Source organism: Acromyrmex echinatior, chromosome 11, assembly GCF_024713525.1.
Source record: "Acromyrmex echinatior isolate Ae372 chromosome 11, ASM2471352v2, whole genome shotgun sequence".
In the NCBI taxonomy this organism is placed as follows: domain Eukaryota; kingdom Metazoa; phylum Arthropoda; class Insecta; order Hymenoptera; family Formicidae; genus Acromyrmex; species Acromyrmex echinatior.
The window spans coordinates 10,021,803-10,042,372 of NC_141862.1; the positions used below are offsets into that span (position 1 = coordinate 10,021,803).

Genomic DNA, 20,570 nt, shown 5'->3' on the forward strand with positions numbered 1-20,570 from the left:
ATCTGCATAATTTGAATAAAATATTAAAACTACGTATCTAAAACTACATCTTAATGAAATAGTATGAAACATACGATAGTAAATCAAGAGCTCTGCTTCTTTATCGGATGAAAATAAGATGAGATTATACTTTACTTTTCGAGGTTAAATTTATATGCAAGTTTATGCACGTAAATATCTTTCCAGAATAGCTGTTGACCTATTACTTTTTTATGATCATTAAAATCGTAATTTTTTAAACTATTACAATGTCGTTTTTGAGAAAAGTCTGTGGTAAAATTTATGTGCAGTTAGTCAAAGAAGCGTCTGTGAACTTTATCTATCACTAGGTTATACGTGAAAGGTTATATTTTTAACATTTTTCTCTCTTATTTCATCATTAATCTACCGTAGAATTTTGCACACGTCAATTTCGTATTTCAACTTTATTATATAAAAAAATTAGACATTTCTATATTAACTCGATTTATTAAAGAACCATCTTAAGTGTTTAAAACTTTAAAGAAATAATACAAATTATAAAAAAAAAATTTAAGGGCTACGAGCCACAGCTAATTGTTTAAATTATATTAATACATTAAAAAATAATAAAGTATATATAATTAAAGTAATACACTAGATTTATTAAACTCAATGCTTTTATTTTTGCGAATTTTATAAAATATTGCCACGGTTATCGGACGATATCAAAATTTTTTAAACGCTTGTAAAAATACGACCAATATAAAATTTAGAGTGACATAAATAAGCTACAGATAACAATGTGGAGTGAAAAGTATGAAATACAAAAGCATTCAATGCACTACTAATCATGAGGATATGGTTATTCTTACATATTTAATACTTTAACAGCAAAATTAGCTTTGGCATATTGTTATCTAGCTATTTATGTCACTCTAAATTTTATATTGGTTGTATTTTTGCAAGCGTTTTAAAAAATTTTGATAGCGCCCGACGATCGTAGCACAATTTTAATAAACTTTGCAAAAATATACCAGAAAATTACGTACGTTATACAAAGGAAATTTTTGATAAATATGCTCATTACCTTGTTTAATCGGCACTCCATTAACGATACACGCAACTGCATAAATACGGAAAATTGCATTTTATGAATAAATAAGATACGTCGAGGTAATGTTAATAGTTGCGTCTATTGACTCGCGTGATTTTTCAACATGTAATTTCGCGTGTACTGATAAATCCCATAAAAATATCGATTTTCTGGATAATATGAGGTCCGCGAGAAAGAAAGAGAGAGAGAGAGAGAGAGAGAGCCGTGTAATACGTATCGTCAACTACAATTATCAGTCAAATTGTTACAGATGATCTTGAAAGAATAGCTTGTTATTATTAGTCACGCGATAAGAAAGTGCGCGTACGGTAAAACGACGTCATATGAACTTTGTTTTCGTGTACGAATCATGCAAATCGTGAGTGGGATTGTCAAGGCGTCACTACGCAGAAGGAAAGTCACCTCGATGAGTCAATTAATTCTTTATCGATCCGCAAAGTTACGCGACTTGTTTTTCTTCAACGCAGTAAAGTCAGTTTTCAGAAATCTCGAAGTGCACGTATACACGTCGCTACGGAAGAAAAACATATGTTTCATCAACAAATCAATCGTTGTGCAAGCCCTATATTTAATCTTATATTTTTTTGTTAAAACTGGTCTTTGTTAAAAGTTTTATATTGAATTTTTAATATATCTACATGTTAATTTGTGACTAATTATGTTACTTGAACATTTTTTATTAAAATGATATTCATCATTATGACTAATTATGTTACTTGAACATTTTTTGATAAAATGATATATTTTAAAGTAATATATTTTATAAATAAGTAATTTAAATAACAAAAATAATAGATTTTAAAACGTATATGCTAAGATAAATTTAAAAAATATATTAATTTAACATATTATAAATGTTAAATTTATTAAAATCCGTTAATTTCATACATTATAAATGTTAATTTTATTTAAAAAATCTCACACAATTTGTTTACAAATTATATCAGCGTTAAATCTTTTATGTAAAATTTTTTATATAATATTTGTATTATTTCTTAAAGTTTTTTTGTTAAATTAACATAAAATTTTGGGTGGACCATTTGGGACATGTAAAATGTGTTTAAAATTTATCACAAAGTTTTCAACTCTGTGTGTGTGTGTGTGTGTGTGTGTGTGTGTGTGTGTGGAGTGTGTGTAGATTTGAAAATAATTTTATTGGACCATCAAGATAACTCTTCGCCGGCAATGTTGAATTTTAAAGGCACAGTTTTTTGGCTGTGAAAATTCTGGTAGATAAATTTAAATCTGCACAAACTAACTAAAGTACAAACCGAAACTTCTATGATAGTAAAAACTTGTTAAAGCTTTCACGAGTAAGTGAAAATTTTTTAACTTTTCATATACAATCTACAACAGTATAAAGATCTCACATTGCCAGCGGTAAAACGATAATTATGTAGGAAATTCAAGCAAGATGAGCATTGCTGTAAAAAGTTTTGACATTAGGTCTGCTCGCGTTGCTTGCACTTTTTTGCAATTCAATATCTTTTCTTTCTTTCTTTCTTTTTGCATGCATATCTATATTTATCTCGCATATAACGTTTGCATTATATTTAAATGCAAACATTAGATTTCAAGCAAAGCGAACAAATCTATTTTATAGCAATCAGTTTAAGCGTCCTACATTATTATTTTCATAGTCCAACGTTATTTTCAAATCTATATATCTAGCTAAAAATGTTTAGATACCTCAGTAAAATCTTAAGTTCTTTCCGTGTACGTTCGTTGTGCGTATCCCTCATGAAAGGAGTTCCCACGACAAAATAAATCTCCTCGCTCACGCCATCGCTCCCGTGGCTCGTCACCCTTTGTGACCGCTACAGAAGTGTATCCACTAAAGATTTCCAATTGTGTTTATGGTCGTTCCGCGTACTCTCTTGAAGTGACTCCCCCACACTCTCGTCTCGACTTCCCTTCGTGCACGCATATCGCAGACATATACGGCCGCCGACGCGACACACGTACTCGTATTCACGTGGTGCGATCGTAAATGCGCGCAACGTTTAGTCAAGTTACGCGCGTGTATACGCGTGTATACGCGTGTATACGCGTGGATAATGAACGCGCGTGTGCGCGATGAAAAGTGCGCGACGGTTTGCGGCTTGTGGCCCGGCCGCCTCGACGGAGGGGCGGAAGGAGAGACGGGTGTCGGACGAACTCACGGATGTCGAACCGATCCTACGCCTCTATCAGGCGACCGCGTTCTCGCAAATTACGAGACGCTGCCGACCGAGGCCGAGTGACAATGCCTGCGTTCAGCAGAAAACGCAGCTTTGCAACTGTTGCAAGGGGCTTTCTACAATAAGCCATTATCTAAGCTTAAGCCGTAAGAAATTGACTAATCGTAGTCGATTATTCTTCTCACATTCGACTGTGGTTGGTCAATTTCTTACAGCTTTAAGTTTAGGTAATTCTTATTGTAGAAAGCCCATGAGATTCTTTAATGTGATTAGATTCACTGATTTAGATTCAGTGTGGAATTAGAAGCAAGAATCAATTCCTAAATAAAAGACAAAAGTCATAATGGGTGCTTTCCATTTGGTGATACAAGTCGACACAAGTGTTGTTCTGTCTTTGTTATTCATTGAATGTCAATTAAGTAAAATATTATAGAACGATGTTTGTGTCACTAAATCAAAAATTGTGTCAATAACCCCGCAAACACAATACAAACGGTAAGCCTTTAGCCTTAAGGAATTGACCAATTGTAATCGATTATTCTTCTCACGTTCGACTGTGATTGATTAATTTTTAAAGGCTTCAAACTTATTACACTCATTGTAATTGCGGGGTAATGGATTTCTTTTCAGCATAGATGATACGAGATAACACAGTGAATCATTTCGTTTTTGTTTAACATTGGCAAACAACTATTATAGGATGTAATGACTCATTGTGTTACTCTGTGCCGTCTGTTTCTTGCTGGAAAGTATCCAACAGCATCATGACCTTACTTGTCACTTATAAGTTCACTTATATGTGACATATGAAGTCATGACGAGACGTCCTATGATATCATAACTCTATTCTACCTATACTCAGAGAAAAACATAATGGTAGCAACTATAAGATAACTATATGTACTACACTGATAACTATAAAAGTTTTTCTTATCTAGTTTCTATTTTTTATCTAGAAACTATAATAGTTTCTAATAAACTATTTTACTGCAGCAACTATAAAATAGTTTATTCTATTATATGTGTATGTTAATTCTATATATAAATTGTATAATTATTATATAATAATCATAATACAATAAATAATTATTATAATAAATATTAATTCTACGTCTATATAGCTGTATGTCACTTTTATAGTTGTCATCATTGTGTCTTTTTCTCTAAGTGTGGGTTATATTAATTAAGGAATCTTACAACAGTTACAAAGCTGCTCTTTCTGCTGAATGCAGCCAATAAGTCGACGGCGGCCGCGTCCGCATCGCGATCACGTACGCGTAGATTAGCGATCGTTTGTCGGTCCCGGACACGCGATGACCGACCGCGAACTCCGTCGTGATCGTCGGTCACTCGACATGAATTAACTCCTCTCTCTCTCTCTCTCTCTCTCTCTCTCTCTCTCTCTCTCTCTCTCTCTCTCTCTCTCTTTCTCCCCCTCTCTCTCTTTATTGAGCGTAAACATCGCAAACACGCGATAATGCAAAACGTGCCGGAACCAGCGATCTTGAAATTCGCTCGGCCGCGAACATCGCTTAGGCGTCCCCATTACGTAACATCATAAATAGGATTTGAAAATTTTATACGAATCCATTTACGCAACGCGAAATATACTCGTATAAAATACATGTAAAAGCACGTATGTACGCGGTTTTATGGAACTGAATTAAATTTCTACGTATAAACAGTCAATTGTAGCTAAAGCAGAATAGCCTCTCGTGATTGAAATTCTGCGCGAATCGCAATGACAGATCGTAACGCTTAGAAACGACACATCTGATACATCGGAATACTTGCCAATAAACCTCACTTATTTACATTCTCTAGCGACGTTTTCCTGGCACTGTTATTCGTCAACGTTTATTTTGTTATCGTCTTACGAACTGCATTTAAATGTATCATCATTATGTAATTCCAAGGAATAATTCCAGCTTCCACTACGAATTCTAATTTAGTCGTAGATTTTTTTTATACATGAAACAAAATGGAAAATAAATATGCTGGAATACTTTTTCAAGTTCTATTTATTTTGTCACCATCTTACGAATCACATTTATGTATATTATTACGTAATTTTTATTTCACAAAATATTTCCGGAATTTCTGACAGTTATATGAATTCTTTGATTAATTTACAGTCAAATTTTTTTTCTAAATAAAACAAATATGCTTAAATACTTTTTCAAATTTTATTCATTTTGTTATTATCTTATGAATTACATTTAAGTTATTACAAAATATTCTCGGAAAATATTCTCGGAATCTCGGTTATGTATTTTTTGATTAATTTACAAATTTTTTTATAAGTAAAACAAAATGTTTAAATATTTTTTCAAATTCTACTTATTTTATTATTATTTTATGAACCGAATAAATTTATACGTTTATTACGTAATTTTAATGAAATGTTTTCGGAATAATATCAGACAGCTATAAAATTAATTTACCAATCTTATATACAAGACAAGAAGGAAAACAAATATGCTCAAGTACTTTTTCAAACTTCGTCAACGTTTATTTCATTATCGTCTTATGAATCTATTTAAATGTATCATATCATATTTACGTAATTTCACGGAATATTTCAGAATAATCAGGCTATTACAAATTCTTTGACTAATTTATACAATCGAGTCTTTTTGTGATCGCGACGCAAACACACGGGAGGGAAACGGGTAAATACTTTATTTCAAACTTTGTTTTTCACAAATTTCAATATCTCTGATTCCATTATCCCGTTTCGAAGCGAAACATGATGCAACATCGTGGCATCGCATCCCGTCGATTTCTATTCATGATCGATCACGCCAGCGGAGGAAGACATACATCTCGCGACGAGATGCGCAGGAAAACGCATCGGTGCAATAGTCGACGGTCGTTCTCGCTCTCGTCTCGCTCGCTCTGCTCGGCGGAGTATTGGAATTTCGAAAAGCCGGGCCGCAACGTACGTACGTACGTACGTACATACATATACGTATATCCCACGTGTGTGCGAGTATTCGCGCGTCTGTGTACGTGTGCTCAGGTAGACAGCCCTGATTTAGAGCATCCCCCAGTTGGCGGGCGTTTAACCGAATCGAGGATTCATCTCTCCTCAAAGCAGCGCGGCGGCGGACGCGATGCATGAACGGTGTGTAATATGATGAGCGCCACACGTATGACGTGTGTACGTAAGCGCGAGCTTTATACACAGCTATACACACACACATACGTATATACATGTACATATATACGGACATACACACGCTCGCTCGCGCATCTCTCTCTCTCTCTCCCCCCCGCACACCGCCTACCATTCTTCCCCCCATCCTTCACCTACACACTCGCGGCGGTTACACCCACGCCGAGCTCTCTACTTACGTTGCCGGTTGACTCGTGTTGTCCGGCGCTCTCCGCCACTTTGACTTGCGCCGTCTCTGTCGCAGCACCCGCGCGCGTACACACACGTAAGTCTATATACACCCACAGTCCGACATTCGGCATTCCCGCTACAACGCCGGTGTCTGCGGATCCACGAGGGTGCGAGCGAGCGAACGAATGGGAGAGCGAGCGGGACGACGCGAGGGAACCCGACGGACTCTGGAGAGAAAGATTAAGAAACGCGTTGGCGCGACGGAGAGTAACGGCAACGAGTGATAGGCCAACAGAGAGCACGGGTAGTATATCTGTGACACGAGAGTGCGAGGAGAGGATACCCGCGGCGAGATGCGAGCGGGAGCGAGAGCGACGAACGCAAAGCAGGGGTGTCGCTAAAGAGTTTTCGAAACTTGCTCTCGCACGCGCCGCACAGGGCAATGTATTAAATGTATTAAATGTTGTACGTACCGCCGAATTGATTCTCGCGTTGATTGAAAATCGCTGGCAAGCTGCAATCGATCTCGGGGCGAACGGCGGGTACTCGTGATAAACAGATAAACAATCGTCGTGTCAGATTTGAGAGATACATAGATACAACGTGACTTTGATTCGAATCGAGTGGAACTAAAGCTCATTTTACAATTGCGTAAGCATAGTTATAAGAATCGACCAACCACAGCTCAATGTAAGAATATTCTTAATTCTTACAACTACAATCACTTCGCTTACGCAATTGTAGAATGGGCTTAACAGTTTATTAATAATGTTTACATTGCATTCTTTAAATCTCTAATTTGTAAAGAATCATGTAGAAAAAACGTAAAACAATAAACGAATCGATCAATCAAAAATGAGACGAAAACTTTGCGTTCTTTATTGTGATTGCTTAACTGCTTACGTTTTACTGTCTTAAGTTTTTTAGTTTGCCATGAGCTCGTAAGTCATTTACAATGGGAGTAATATTGGATAGTAAGCCGTAAGCTGTAAGAAATTGACCAATCACAGGCGCTTATTCTCCTCATTTAACTGTGATTGGTCGCCAGTAACTTACTACACCATATTATTCCCATTATGGACAGTCTTTTAACGACTTCATCGTTGTGCAGTTTTTTTTTTCGACTCAATACAAGATTTGCGCAACGACAATATAACGATGTCATTATTGTCACGAATGGCCCATCTATACAATGGGAGTAATATTATAGTAAGCCGTAAGCTGTTAGAAATTGACCAATCATAGTCGATTATTCTCCTTATATTCGACTGTGATTAGTTGATTTCTTACGATTTACTACACAATATTACTTCTATTGTATGAATAAGAATTACAGAATAGGAGCCTAAACGCTGTAAAAAAAATCCAATGTAAACATAGTTATAATAACTGTTAGTTCCGCTCGATTGAATTAAAAACACTTTAATTTCTTAATCTTAATCTTAATTCAAGTTAAAGTTTACATTCTTAACGACCGTTAAAATCATATTGGATTAAAAATCAACGATCTTTGGCGCCGCGAGTGTCGATAGAAGTACAAAAGAATACATTCCAACACGGCCGTCGAGGTTTGACGGACATTATTCGATATTTCAAAAAATTTGCGATCGAAACTACGAATCGATGACGAGTGTACCGCGAGATATACAAAATATGGGAAGGACCAGCACTCCCCGATGAAAACGGCTGCCGATGGAGTGGTAGATTGAATCTTTTTAACGGCCTTCGGGAAGAGAGAGAGAGAGAGAGAGAGAGAGAGAGAGAGAGAAAGAGAGATACAGATTCTCTCTTCTTCGTAACCCACAAACTCCAGGAGAGACGGCGGAGCGCTCTCTCGCCCCCGTCGGTCGACGCCCTTGACTCGCGCGGGACGTTGAGAGAGAGAGGAGAGTAGTGGGAGGAGGGGGGAGGGACGACGTAGAGAACGGCACTGCGGTGGGGGCAGGACAGCTTGCGGTGGAAGCGAGACGGAGTCGTAGCTTGCCACTGCTGTTCTCACCAGTGTGTGCGAGTGTGTCCGTGCGTTCGGTCTCATTGATGCGTCAGTGTGAGCCCGCCGCGCGCGGTTGGTGCTGGTCGTATTGGTCGTTGCTCGTTGGTGTGTCGTGGCGCGCGACGCGGTGCGGAGCGGAGCGGTGCGGCGCGGCGCGGCGCGGTGGTGGCGGCGGTGGCGGCGGCGGCGGCGGTGGCGGCGGCGGCGGCGGCAAGCGGCGTTCACACGTTCCCGTCATCCACTTCGGTACTACCCGGCTCGCAGTCGAGCGTCGTACGTTGCGCGGTACGGTCGCGACATTCGCTCATCCTCCCCAGTGTCCGACTCCGGTCGCACTCGCGGCTGTGCGCCATACATACACGCACACGTCTGACCTGTGTTTGACTTGGTGCACGCGTCTTTCTACGAAAGTGTCAGTGCAAGACGGAGCGAGCGAGAGAGAAAGAGGGAGAGGAAGAGAGAGAGAGAGAGAGAGAGAGAGAGAGAGAGAGGAGGGATATACGAGTAGGAAAAAGAGATGCGGGAGGAGAGTGTACAGCAGGAAACGCGAGTGCTTTTTCGCCGCAGTGCCAAGACGGATTAAGGACGGAGGCGCGAGCGTCGGACGGATCTCAGGAATCGACGATCGTTCTGCGAGTCAATCTCCGAGGAATCGTCACTTCCGATGGATCCTACGAGGTATGTATGTATCATAGATGCGTTTCAACCGTTGACTCTTTTGAATCTTGAATTTTTCGGAGAGCGCCGCGAGAATCTCAGAGTCGAAGCAGCCGTGCCAACTTCAGTTCGTTGCGATAGTTAGCGGCGCGCGAAGTCACGTGTCCTCGTTAGTTATGCGGCCAGCTTCGGAGCGTGACGCGCCGTCTCGCGCGAAATATCGACGAAGCGTGGATAATACACGACGATTATATTACTTTTCGCGGTGCGAACGAGAGGGAACATTTCTCTCTTTCTCTCTCTCTCTCTCTCTTTATCCCTCCCTCCCTCTCTCTCTCTCTCTCTCTCTCTTTCTCTTTCTCTTTCTCTTTCTCTTTCTCTTTCTCTCTTCTTTCCCTTTTTTTACTCCGTGCCGATTGCGCGACGCGTCGCGTTAAAATCCATCTCGTTAATCTCCCGCGCCGGTTCGGAACTAATAATTACGGCACACGATCATCTTTCGTGAAACGAGGGAAGGATCGGGCGTGCGGCGAGTCATCTCGCAAAAACTATAATCCCTTCCTCCCCACCGATCAAGGCTTAATTCCCTCCGCTCCGCTTCTTGATCGATAAGGCGCGCGTTCTCTTCCGAGAAAATGTTACCGCCGCGTCCGAACTCCGAGGCTCGTTAATCGAGTTTCAAACAACAGACCCCGGAGTCCGCTGTTCCAAATCTTTGTTCCTCGTTTACCAACCCCACGGGTGTCTATCGTGTTCTATCGCGACGTGCTTAATGGATTATTGGGAAGATATACGGAAGTGATTAACGCGTTGTAAAGCCTTAAACACAATGAGAAGCACAGGCAATAGCAACTGAGAATAAAAGATTTCTATCTATCAGAAATCGTGTATTCTAGCTATACACGGTTTCTGAGAAAAATTTCTTATTCCCTCTTTCTACAGTTATATTGTCTGTGCTTTTCATTGTGTTTAAGGTTTAGCGCGAAAATGATACGACAATACAATCGTAAACTGAAAAAAAGTCCGGTAATAGCTACCAATATGTTTTATTTAGTATTATAATACAATATTTAGCAAATACAATAATAATATATCTAATTATTCGATGAAATTAGGTACGTAAGATAATATTTAGAAAAGTAAATAAGAAATTAACGTTTATAGTTGGTTTCGATTATATTACATATTTATTGAAATTATTATTTTTTAAAAATTCTTTTACAGGTTTTTAAGATGCTAGTAGGCATTGTTATTAAAATCAATTGGTTAATTTAATTGTGAGATTATTATCTCATTTTATGACAGAAATGATAATCGTACATATAAATATTACTAAAAAAAAAAACTGCTTTGACTGAAAATGGCATTCTTCTCTCTTATTTGTAATTAAATACTTCCTTATCTAATTCACTTATGTTGTTATTTTACCGAAGCTTTAGTAATTATTTCGATTTGATTATTATCAGACTTTTTTCAGTGTATAAATGCTTTAGTAGAAATTTGAACGATTACGTACTTCAATTTTTTTTCAAATTTCCGTCTTGTTTCATCGCGAGATGTTTAATAGATTGTTGGAGAGATAACTTGGTCTCCGTATTATCACATTTATCGTCACATAATCCTAATTAGTGCCTTAGATAACCTAGGAACGGGCAAACTTCCGACGTAGTCCTCAGTCAGTTCAGAATTGATTACCCTTAAACGGAAAACCGATGCCATCTGCTCTCATAATTTCTCAATTTTTCATAATAAATGTCTATATAATTAATTCTTTACACCAAAATTTAATACAGTTAATTTAATCGCTTAATAATGATTCAAATCCGGAAGAGAATCCTTTTTTTTTATATTATGTCTATGATTAAAGAATCTGTCGAATGTTATATTAATTTTTTTATTTTAAAATAATTGTACTAATTATGTATATTGTATTAATTAAAAATTGCAATACGCTCAGCGATTATAGGTGTTAAAATCAATGTCAAGAATATAATATAATTATATCAATTATGTTATTTTCTCAATATTGATTATATTATCAATAATCATTGAGCTTATTTTAATTTAAGATACGTACCTAAAATAGATAGCAAAGTTTTTATTAATTACGCAGTTTTACTTATTGATCAAAGAACCGTGAATTTTACGGTAATAAGTTTCTTTAAATCTTGCGACGATACGACTTCCGGGTTTGGAATATTATCAAGCACTAAATTAATTGTACCGGGCGCTTTAACTTGCGTTATTGCTAAGAGTCGACGATGAAGATAATCGAGAAACGGCGAGAAGGAGGAGCAGGTTAACGATGTTAGAGGTAATTGTCGTACACGCCTCGTAAAATCGTCGAAGACGATCGACAAGTCGTTCCTCGCTCGTCTTCGTTTTCTTTGTCGTGTACAAATTCGCGGATTCTTTACGCGCACGTATCCCGTAAATTGTGGCCCCTTTTCTTTGCGAGCTTCTCATACTGAGACATTAGCCACCATCGAGGTAAATTTCGGAAAGTCGCTAAAAAACGAAAGTTTGGATTTTTCAGAAGTATTAGGTGTTGGAATTAATTCGTAGCGTTTTACAAGTGATGGGAAGTACTTTCATTAATGTATTTTTTAATGCTCATGTGAAATAAATAACATTCTTTCATTAAAAACGCTACGAATTAATTCCAACACCTAATATATTTTTTGAATTTTGCTTCTTTCAAATCGATAACAATTCTGATTCAGATAATGATTGATAACAATCCTGATTCTCAAGATAACATTAGGATTCATTTCTACCAACTTGGATTAATTTTTAGTTTAATTTATCTCCATCTTTTCGATTTAATTTATCTTCATCTTTTTTTAATTCCTATAGAAATAGAAGAAGACGAGACGTAACCGAGTTGAACCGAGATTAAAGCTAATCTGCATTGGTAGAAGTGAACCTAAGTAGATGATTATAATTATCGAAAGTTTTATTTAAACGAGATTTTGTAATTATAAATTCACTGCACAGAAAGAAGGGTGTTGTTGAAATGTCTAAAAATTTAGCTAGATACAGATCTGAAAATAAATTTGTTAAACTATCAAAATAATTACGTAGGATGGTGAAACTGGTTGCTAGAATATTAAAATTTTTTTCAGCATTGCTCATTATATGTTTGAATTACCTACGTAATTATTTTGATGGTCCAACAAAATTATTTTCAGACCTGTGTCTAGCTAAATTTTTCTGATACTTCAGCAAAATTGTTCTTTCCGTGTGTTTAAACAGAATTTTATGCCTATATCGATCCACGGAGTAGGCGGAATTTCTTACTTAATAATCCGTTGTTCAAACAAAATTTTTACACGCGCACGTTCTTAACTACTGCCGCGGGCCACTTAAGTTGTTGCTCTCGCCGTATAATTATCGTGCTTCGCGAGATAAGGTTCTTTACGACGCGTGCATTTTACGAAGTCCGCATCGTCGTCACGCCGCTAATAAAGGTACGATCGGTCGTATCGTAAGTATGCGGAATATTAGGACACCGTCGTAACGTTGCTCAGAGTTGTTCGCTTTTATCGCCGCCAGCACAATAGTGTTTTTACTTTCATGCCGGTCGCAAACGATCAATCGCCAATATAAAAAAAAAATCTAATACCCGATGTAATGTATAATAGAAGCGATCATTGAATCCCAGTTGTCATTTGTTATGTATGATTTATATATTTTTTTTACTTTAATCGAAATAATGCAATTGAAATAATACAAGAAAATAAATCATTTCACACGTGTCACGAATTTTTTTTATATTGGAATTATTTCAACTATAGCAATAAATTATTTGGACCAGGTGCGACAATTTTTGGATGATTGTACAATCTATATGATTACTATGAGGTTCTAAATTGTAGGTAAACAAAATCTTTGGATTCTTTGGACTTTATTCGCTATAAGGTAAAGGTTCACTTGCGTTACTTCAACAACAAGGCGCTTTAAAAAATATTAGGTCTTCATAACTGTAGTTGAGGGTTAATTATATATTATTTTATCGATTTTATTGATTCTATTCAAGTAAGAAAGTTTTATCGATTCTATTATCTCTATAATTGTATTTCAATTTTTACTTACGACATAAACCGAATTCCTGCATCCGACTTCTCTGGGATCTGTAGAGAAATAAAATTTGTATCTTTGTCGCGGATCGACTATCTCGCACTCGACTATTTGGCTTACAGCTCGTAACGAAATTGTGGGACTCGTAAACGGGGTGCGCGGTATCATTCGCGGTACTCAATAATTAAAGCGCACTAGCGTGTCCAGTGTGGAGAATCCTTTAATCCGCACGGCATTGTGCGCCGCCGCTCGGCCATGTCGCGATAACGATCGAGAAGGTAAAGAAATCACGGACGATCACGCGGTTGTTAAAGATCGGTCGAGGGCCGATTACGTGAGATTCGTGATAACTTTCTCCATGACCTGTTCGACCATCGCAATTCACGCTGGCTCCTTTTTTTCTTTGGAATAAACATGGCAAACTTTTCGAGAACCTTTCATTGGCCAAAAAATATATATTCGTTTTTGTCAGAAGATGATTATTAACGTGGCTTTAGGTATGAATACTTTTCTTTATTTTATCAAATAAATTCATAACTTAATGGCTTACATATTAATGAGTCTTTAACAAGTATCAAAATTAATAGAGTTTAATTGCCGCTTGTTATAAAGGATGAAAAATGAAAGATCAAAAGACACATTTTCAACATGTTATGCTATATTACTATTATAAAAGCAAAAACGCTATGTAAAAAAGATAAGTGCATGCTGTACAGTGAAGATAATGTGAATGATCGCATATTTTTCGGCAATTTTAATTTGCAAAATTCCATGATGAGAATTTCTTCATCGAAGACAAGTTCTGATAGGCCAAGTACAGTGGATGATGATCAAATCAAGGCCTCGATCGATAATAATCCGCAACAAACCACTCGAGATATCGCAGAAGAGCTTGGAATATCTAAATTGAGTGTTGAAAATAATCACTTGCATAAATAAAAACCGAGAAGAGCTTTTGGCCAACATAATAAAAGCGCAATCTCTAGGCTTTTAAACTTCTCTGCAGGAATAATTACGCATTAGTTACATAATACACGATTATTGAAATCACAATTCGATTACGTATTCCGATTTATCCTGTTGAAATTTAAACTCATTTTACCCAAATTATCGCGGTCTGGATTCACGATCGTCGTTGTCGGTCTCACGCCGCATCTCTATTGCTCTGCAATACAATGGAACGTGGCGAAACTTTTCTCAGCGTTTGCGTAAATGCAGGAGGGTGGAAAGGGCGGATTTAATTTCGCGCGGTGGTAGCGGCGTCGGCGGCGTCGGCAGCGTTTACCGACGGGACGCGACGCGACGCGTCGCGACGTCATACGCCGGGAGTATCAAGCCGAAAAGTTTTTATCGTCCCGCCGAACGCATTTGCTGCAAATTGATGGAAATGATGGCTCAAATTCGGAGCCTGGGTGAGTTTTTTACGCTTGCGCACGCATTATACACGCGCGCACATAAATATATTTATCGCACGTACACGTACACCTATATATATACGTGTATTGCTCGCGAAATACATTATCCGCGTAGAATGGACTGTTAACGCGGTTATATGACTCCATTTTGCGCGTTACACGAAACATCATCCCGCGTTACAAAGAGCCCGTAATGACGCGTCATGTATATGCGATCGTGCGGCGCGGTAAAAGCGTGAAAATAATAGGCAACGTTGTCCGCCCGGCCACGCGTACGTTGGTTTTCGGCCGTTGGACAGTTCGCGGACCCTCTTTGGTGAAGCGTACAAATCGCAAAAATGTTTCCCGTAATCCGCGCGCGCGACCCGCCCTGCGGCGCGATGCGGCTAAAATAAACAGCGCTGAAATCGCGTACGGCAATCTGCGAGAGAGGAGAGAGTGCGTATACGCGCGCGCGCGGGTCAGAGGGAGACATACCGCGAATTATCCATCCAGCCTGCCTGCCTGCCTGCCTGCCCTCCTCCTCGTTGTTGAATGGCCAATTCTCTACTTGGAAATTAAGCTATGGCCTAAACTAACCCAACGTACCGTCACTGGGATGCACGACGACCGGTGCATCCATCGGACGAGTATTTGCACGCCCGGTTTAACGCTTCCTATCGCTCCCTCGTTCCCCCTCCCTCCCCCTCCCCCCTCCCGACTCTGCCTGTTCTACGACGTGTAACGAAACACCATCGAAACACATGCATCGATCGATTTATATTGACTTATTTAAATTGACCTGTTCTTTGTCGCTACGCTGGATTGCACTAAAATTTTCTACACCAAAGAGTTTGGTAATAGCTATCAAATATTTATTGAAATAATGACAAATCAAATGTTGATTAATATGTCAATAATAATTTTATTTTTCTAAATATTTTTAGTTATGTTAACCAAATACTTAATTGTATCGAATAGCCTGTTCTTTCGTTAAAAAGAACATGTCTATTTTATTTCATTAAACATTTAGCAGCTATTACGAAACTTTTTTTTTGGCTTCGCCAAGCTTCGAACTAGGATGGTTCAGTTTTGAACATGATACAATTTTGAATAAGATCTAAATCCAATTTCGAGATTCAAGTTTCGTAACCCTAATCTCATTGTCAGGAGGGTACTAAAGAGTACACACACCACCAAACACATGCAAACAGGAAAAACCAAACTTGACCCTCGAAAAGTGGATTCAAATATTTTGTTCAGAATTGTATTGATTGAAATTGTATCATCTTACCCTATTATTTATAGACATCAATAAAGAGACAATAGTAAGTAATCCAATCCTTTAAGTTAAATAACATTTTGTTGTTTTTAACTTCTATATATATCAAAATGTCATTCCATTTCTGTGGTTAGTTTCAAAGTAAACATCGTCCATATTAACGTATGCACTTATAACGAATTCTGTTGCACTATTGCTCACTGGTGCATATTAAAACCGTTGTATACTGATTTAAACTAACAATAAAAGTGAAATGTAAATATTTCGAATTATAAAATATGTTTTACTTAACAGCACGATAAAATGTATTAAGTATTTCACGGTTTGACCTGTTTCTACAATATATTTATATTAAACACGCATCTTTAAAGCAATTTATGTACGATAGCTTTAATGCATCAATGCGCATCGAGTGTATCCAATCGAATTCATTATTAGTATATAATAAACTAAATTTGAATTAAATTTAACATATTTTCTTGAGTAAAATTGTTTAACTTTATTGTTTTAGTCAAATTAATAACATTATACATTGGCTACAAGCAATGGCGAGTGACGACCTATAGAAATTATTAAAAGTAATTCAAATTTGGTATAATTTGACATTAATTATGAATTTCACAATAGATTTAATTACACTAGTTTAGTCACAAAGAACAGATCATATTTTCGCATGATAAATGGACATATAGTGAGGACAATCATCTATCGATTTATTGAAAAAAATCAATCGATTCAGTTGATAAAGCATTAACCCTAAAGCTATTAAATGATACAGTAAGTTAATATGATATCCATACGTAAACTTTATGTATAAGAAAATGTATTAGGTGTTGGAATTAATTCGTAGCGTTTTACAAGTGATGGGAAGTACTTTCATTAATGTATTTTTTAATGCTCATGTGAAATAAATAACATTCTTTCATTAAAAACGCTACGAATTAATTCCAACACCTAATATAAGATCACTCTTTATTAATATTTATTAATATAACACAAGTTTCTCATATATTTTTAATAAAATTTATAATTTAGATTTCTCTAAACGCAAATAAAAAATCCACTTATTAATTTGAAAGGAAAGAAAATATAAGTACACTATCGAATTTAATCTTGAAATGATATGAAGTAGTCCAATTGTGTGCGTCTCCTCGTAACGCTTAAATAAAATAAATAATAATACAAAATAATAACCTTGATAACACAAAACTGCTTAAAAATTGAAATCTGCATACTTATCACGCTCTCTGTTATTGTCTCCTAATCAGCAGAGGGTCCAGAATGATACATAAAAAAAACGGCCAGAATTTTTAAAAGCTTGTCTCCGCTTATCCTAGCTTTTATGATAAATTGGTTTCCTACTTATAACCACTAAAGGCATAGCTTAGCGGTTAATGACTTCGCTAACTTGTATATAAAATTTACGTATCGATAGCATTCCAGGGTTAAAGCAATCACGTCTGTCACGTCTCGTTTCGCGAAAAACGAATTTAGAAATTTTTCTTCAAATGTAGAGAGCCGTTTGCTTTCTCTTTTGCAAAAGCCCTCAATTTTCAAGCCGCGTTAATCGCTCGACAAAGAGTTCTTCGCGTTATTGTACTTTCGAAACGACAGATCCCGGGACAATAAAATCCCACGATGAGCGCGAAGGAATAAATAAGCGAGCAGCAATTTGGATTTTCCATCGTCGCTCTCTCTAATTCGTTATTTACCGACTATCGTAAGAAAAAATTCGTGCACGGCCAGACGGTCTCATTTCGTTTTCCGCGGATGTTTCTCAACGGGATATGCCCGACGAAACGCGTCACGTTTGACATGTCGCGACGTTTGCAATAATGCGTCGCGCGTAATGCACCGTGCGGCCGCCGTCGCCGCCGCTACGGTCCATTGAAAATTGCATCGTAATCAATGCGTCGTAGATCCTGGAACGTGACGTTGCGCTCAGCCGGTGGCTTTGCACCCGATATACATATAACGCGCGAGCGCGCTTTCTTTTTGTTCTTTCTGTCCCTCTCGCGCCACACTGCGCCGCGCAGCATCTCCGGCTTTTTTTTTCCCTCTCTTTTTTTCTCGCTCTTTGTCGCCGGTTCGAAACACGCCTCGGAGATTAGGATAAATGCTCCTGGAGCAGCGACGGAGCGAGCAGTTTTACGCGCCTAGTAAATCGAACGATAAATTGATCGCTTGCCATCGTAAAGCTCCTCTCACACGCGCGCCACGCCGACGAAATGAAAATGCATCGGTTTTTCTGCGAGTCTCTGCGAGATACCGCATGGTTAATGGTAGATTTGTTCAAGTTGCTTGAAACATGATATAAAGGAAGATGTAACATTGGATATAATGGCAATGACGATACTGGAAACAATCAATCAAATGGCCTCAAATGGCCTCTTTTACTTTACTTTTGCCACGGGAATGTTACACCTTCCTTTTTATGTCAGCTTAAAATGCGAATCATCCATGGGCGTAGCCGAGAGGGGGTAAGGGAATCATGCCCCTCCCCCCCTTCCTCGAATCATAAAGATATCTTTTATCTATTGAGTTTATGACTCACGAATTGTTATGATATATGAATTCTATTACCACTTTTACTGATAATTTTCATCATTTTGATTTCGCTCCTCTTTCACTCTTTTGTACATTATTTTACTTGTTCTCGCTGTATTGTCTTCCTTTTTCCTCTTTTGGGGACAGGTACCATTTATTTAAAGAAGAAGAACTTAAATAATTACAAAGAAATTATACATTTATGACTATTCTTAATAATTAATTTATAAGAAATTAATTTTGAAAAAGAAGGAATTTGAGGTGAAGATTGTAGAAAGATTTTCTGAGAATCTAAGACTAGTATTATAAATTTAAAGTTTTCCAGTTCGAAGAATCAATTTACAATTTTAAGAGAAAAATGAAGTAAATTAGTAAATTAAATATGTGTGATTTTGTGATAGAATTTGTTAGTAATTAATTTAAAATACACCCATCTTTGATTATCCCCCTGACATTTAAATCTCAAATCTAATTTAGTCCCCCTCTATCCTGGTTACGCCCTTGTTGAAATTTTTAAAAATTTTTGCACTTAAAACAAGATAAACGAGTTTGATAAGTCAGTGACTTTTTCACTTCTTTTTTTTAATCAAAATTCGATTTATTTTTGAATAGTCTTCTTTTAAAAAGTCACTGACTTATCAAACTGCTCTATTTGAGCGTTGAAGAAAGAAAGCGAAGATGCTGAGTGCAAAAATTGCAACGCGAACAGATCTAGCGAGTACTTTTAGTCCTGCTCCTCTCGAGAGAGAGAAAATTTGAATAGCACCAACGAGCAAATATTTTTCTACTCGAACAAACGTTTCTCGAACAGGTGAAACGCGATAAGGAACTATTAAATTGTACAGGCAACGTTTCATATAGAAGCAACAGAAATAAAAAACAATTGTTTTTTTTTTCAACAGGAACGAAGGCATTCCACAACGTGTGAAGCTTTAACAGCGGGCGAAAAATTACGAAGAAAAGTGTCGTTCGTCGAACTTAAACGAGATTCGTACAAAGTTTTCGTTGCCATTTCCGCGCTCGTTAATAAATGAGAAAAGTGTACTCGGTTCGCGATAATAAGGTAATCGCGATGAATCGCGTTGTGCTGTGAACAGTGTCTGGAAAGGAGATCGATCTAGGAACAGCCACTGTCGTCAAATGGAGTTTCTTCACGCGGATGCGTTCGAGCCCACGAAATGGTGAAATGATCGTGTACTTAGTGTATCGTGGACGCTGCAGCGATTTCTAAGAAGCAATTGTCCAAGACTAAGATGTACCCCGCGCCGGCGAGACATCCCGCCGCTCCCGTAAGTATATTCGCATCATTATTTTTCTGTTGTAGCGAAGTAAAAAAATTAACATCCGTGGCATCTGTGATATGAGAATTATAGCATTACAAAATTTGAAGTATGTATTTAACGGAAAAAACGCAGAACGAATAATGCTGAAATTTCGTTGTCACTTAATTTAAAGCGAATTACATTTTAACCAACTTTCAACTTAACGTGCAGCCAAGTTAGTAAATTGACGGAAACATTTTCTATTCTGCGTTCGGCATTTTCCCAGGGTACTACCGTATATTTCTTCGCTTACGCCGGTATTTCTCGACATTTTTGCTTAGCGTTATCCATTATAGCGCACGTCAAAGGGTAATATAGTGTAATTACCGCTCCGCGCGAGGGAAGCGAAAGAGCACGTGGGAGTCAAGTCGACCGCTCTCGCACTTCGCGTTGCTAATTCGAAGAATGTTTGATTGTTCCCCGTGCGCGTCTCTACGCCACAACCTCCGCTCGTGCCACTCTTTTTACCGTCATAATTTCACGCGTCGCACAGGCTCAAAGTCCCATACGATGAAACGAGACCACCAGCGAATCTGCTGACACACGAATGTAAGAGAAAGAGAGAGGGGAGGGGAGGGGAGGGGGGGAAGCAGAGGCGACCATTAGAAATTACGAGGATTATTTATAGAGCCCGCAAGTCAACGTACAACAATTGCCGTTCATAGAACCGACCAATGGGCGATATGTGGGC

The 20,570-nt window shown here is 37.8% G+C and overlaps 2 protein-coding genes across 9 annotated transcripts in view; one reads left to right on the plus strand and one right to left on the minus strand.

The window, feature by feature from the left end:
• Positions 1-3,283, minus strand: part of LOC105148461 (protein fem-1 homolog CG6966) — a 45,174-nt gene extending 41,891 nt beyond the window's left edge. Inside the window, exon 1 of the mRNA XM_087411449.1 lies at positions 2,765-3,283. The gene's annotated coding sequence lies outside the window, so the exon portion shown is untranslated. The remainder of the gene's footprint in view (positions 1-2,764) is intronic.
• A 5,511-nt stretch (positions 3,284-8,794) lies between these two features.
• The window catches only part of gro (TLE family member transcriptional corepressor groucho), a 79,339-nt gene continuing 67,563 nt past the window's right edge, over positions 8,795-20,570 (plus strand). For 4 of the 8 annotated variants that reach the window (XM_087411436.1, XM_087411438.1, XM_087411439.1 and 1 more), the window contains exons 1-2: positions 8,796-9,275; positions 19,460-19,846. In XM_087411436.1, coding sequence (XP_087267562.1) covers positions 19,811-19,846 — 36 coding nt within the window. In that variant the 5' untranslated portion in view covers positions 8,796-9,275; positions 19,460-19,810. Of the gene's footprint in view, positions 9,280-19,459; positions 19,847-20,570 lie in introns of all 8 variants that reach the window. The other 4 variants (XM_087411442.1, XM_087411444.1, XM_087411440.1 and 1 more) reach the window with 2 other exon arrangements.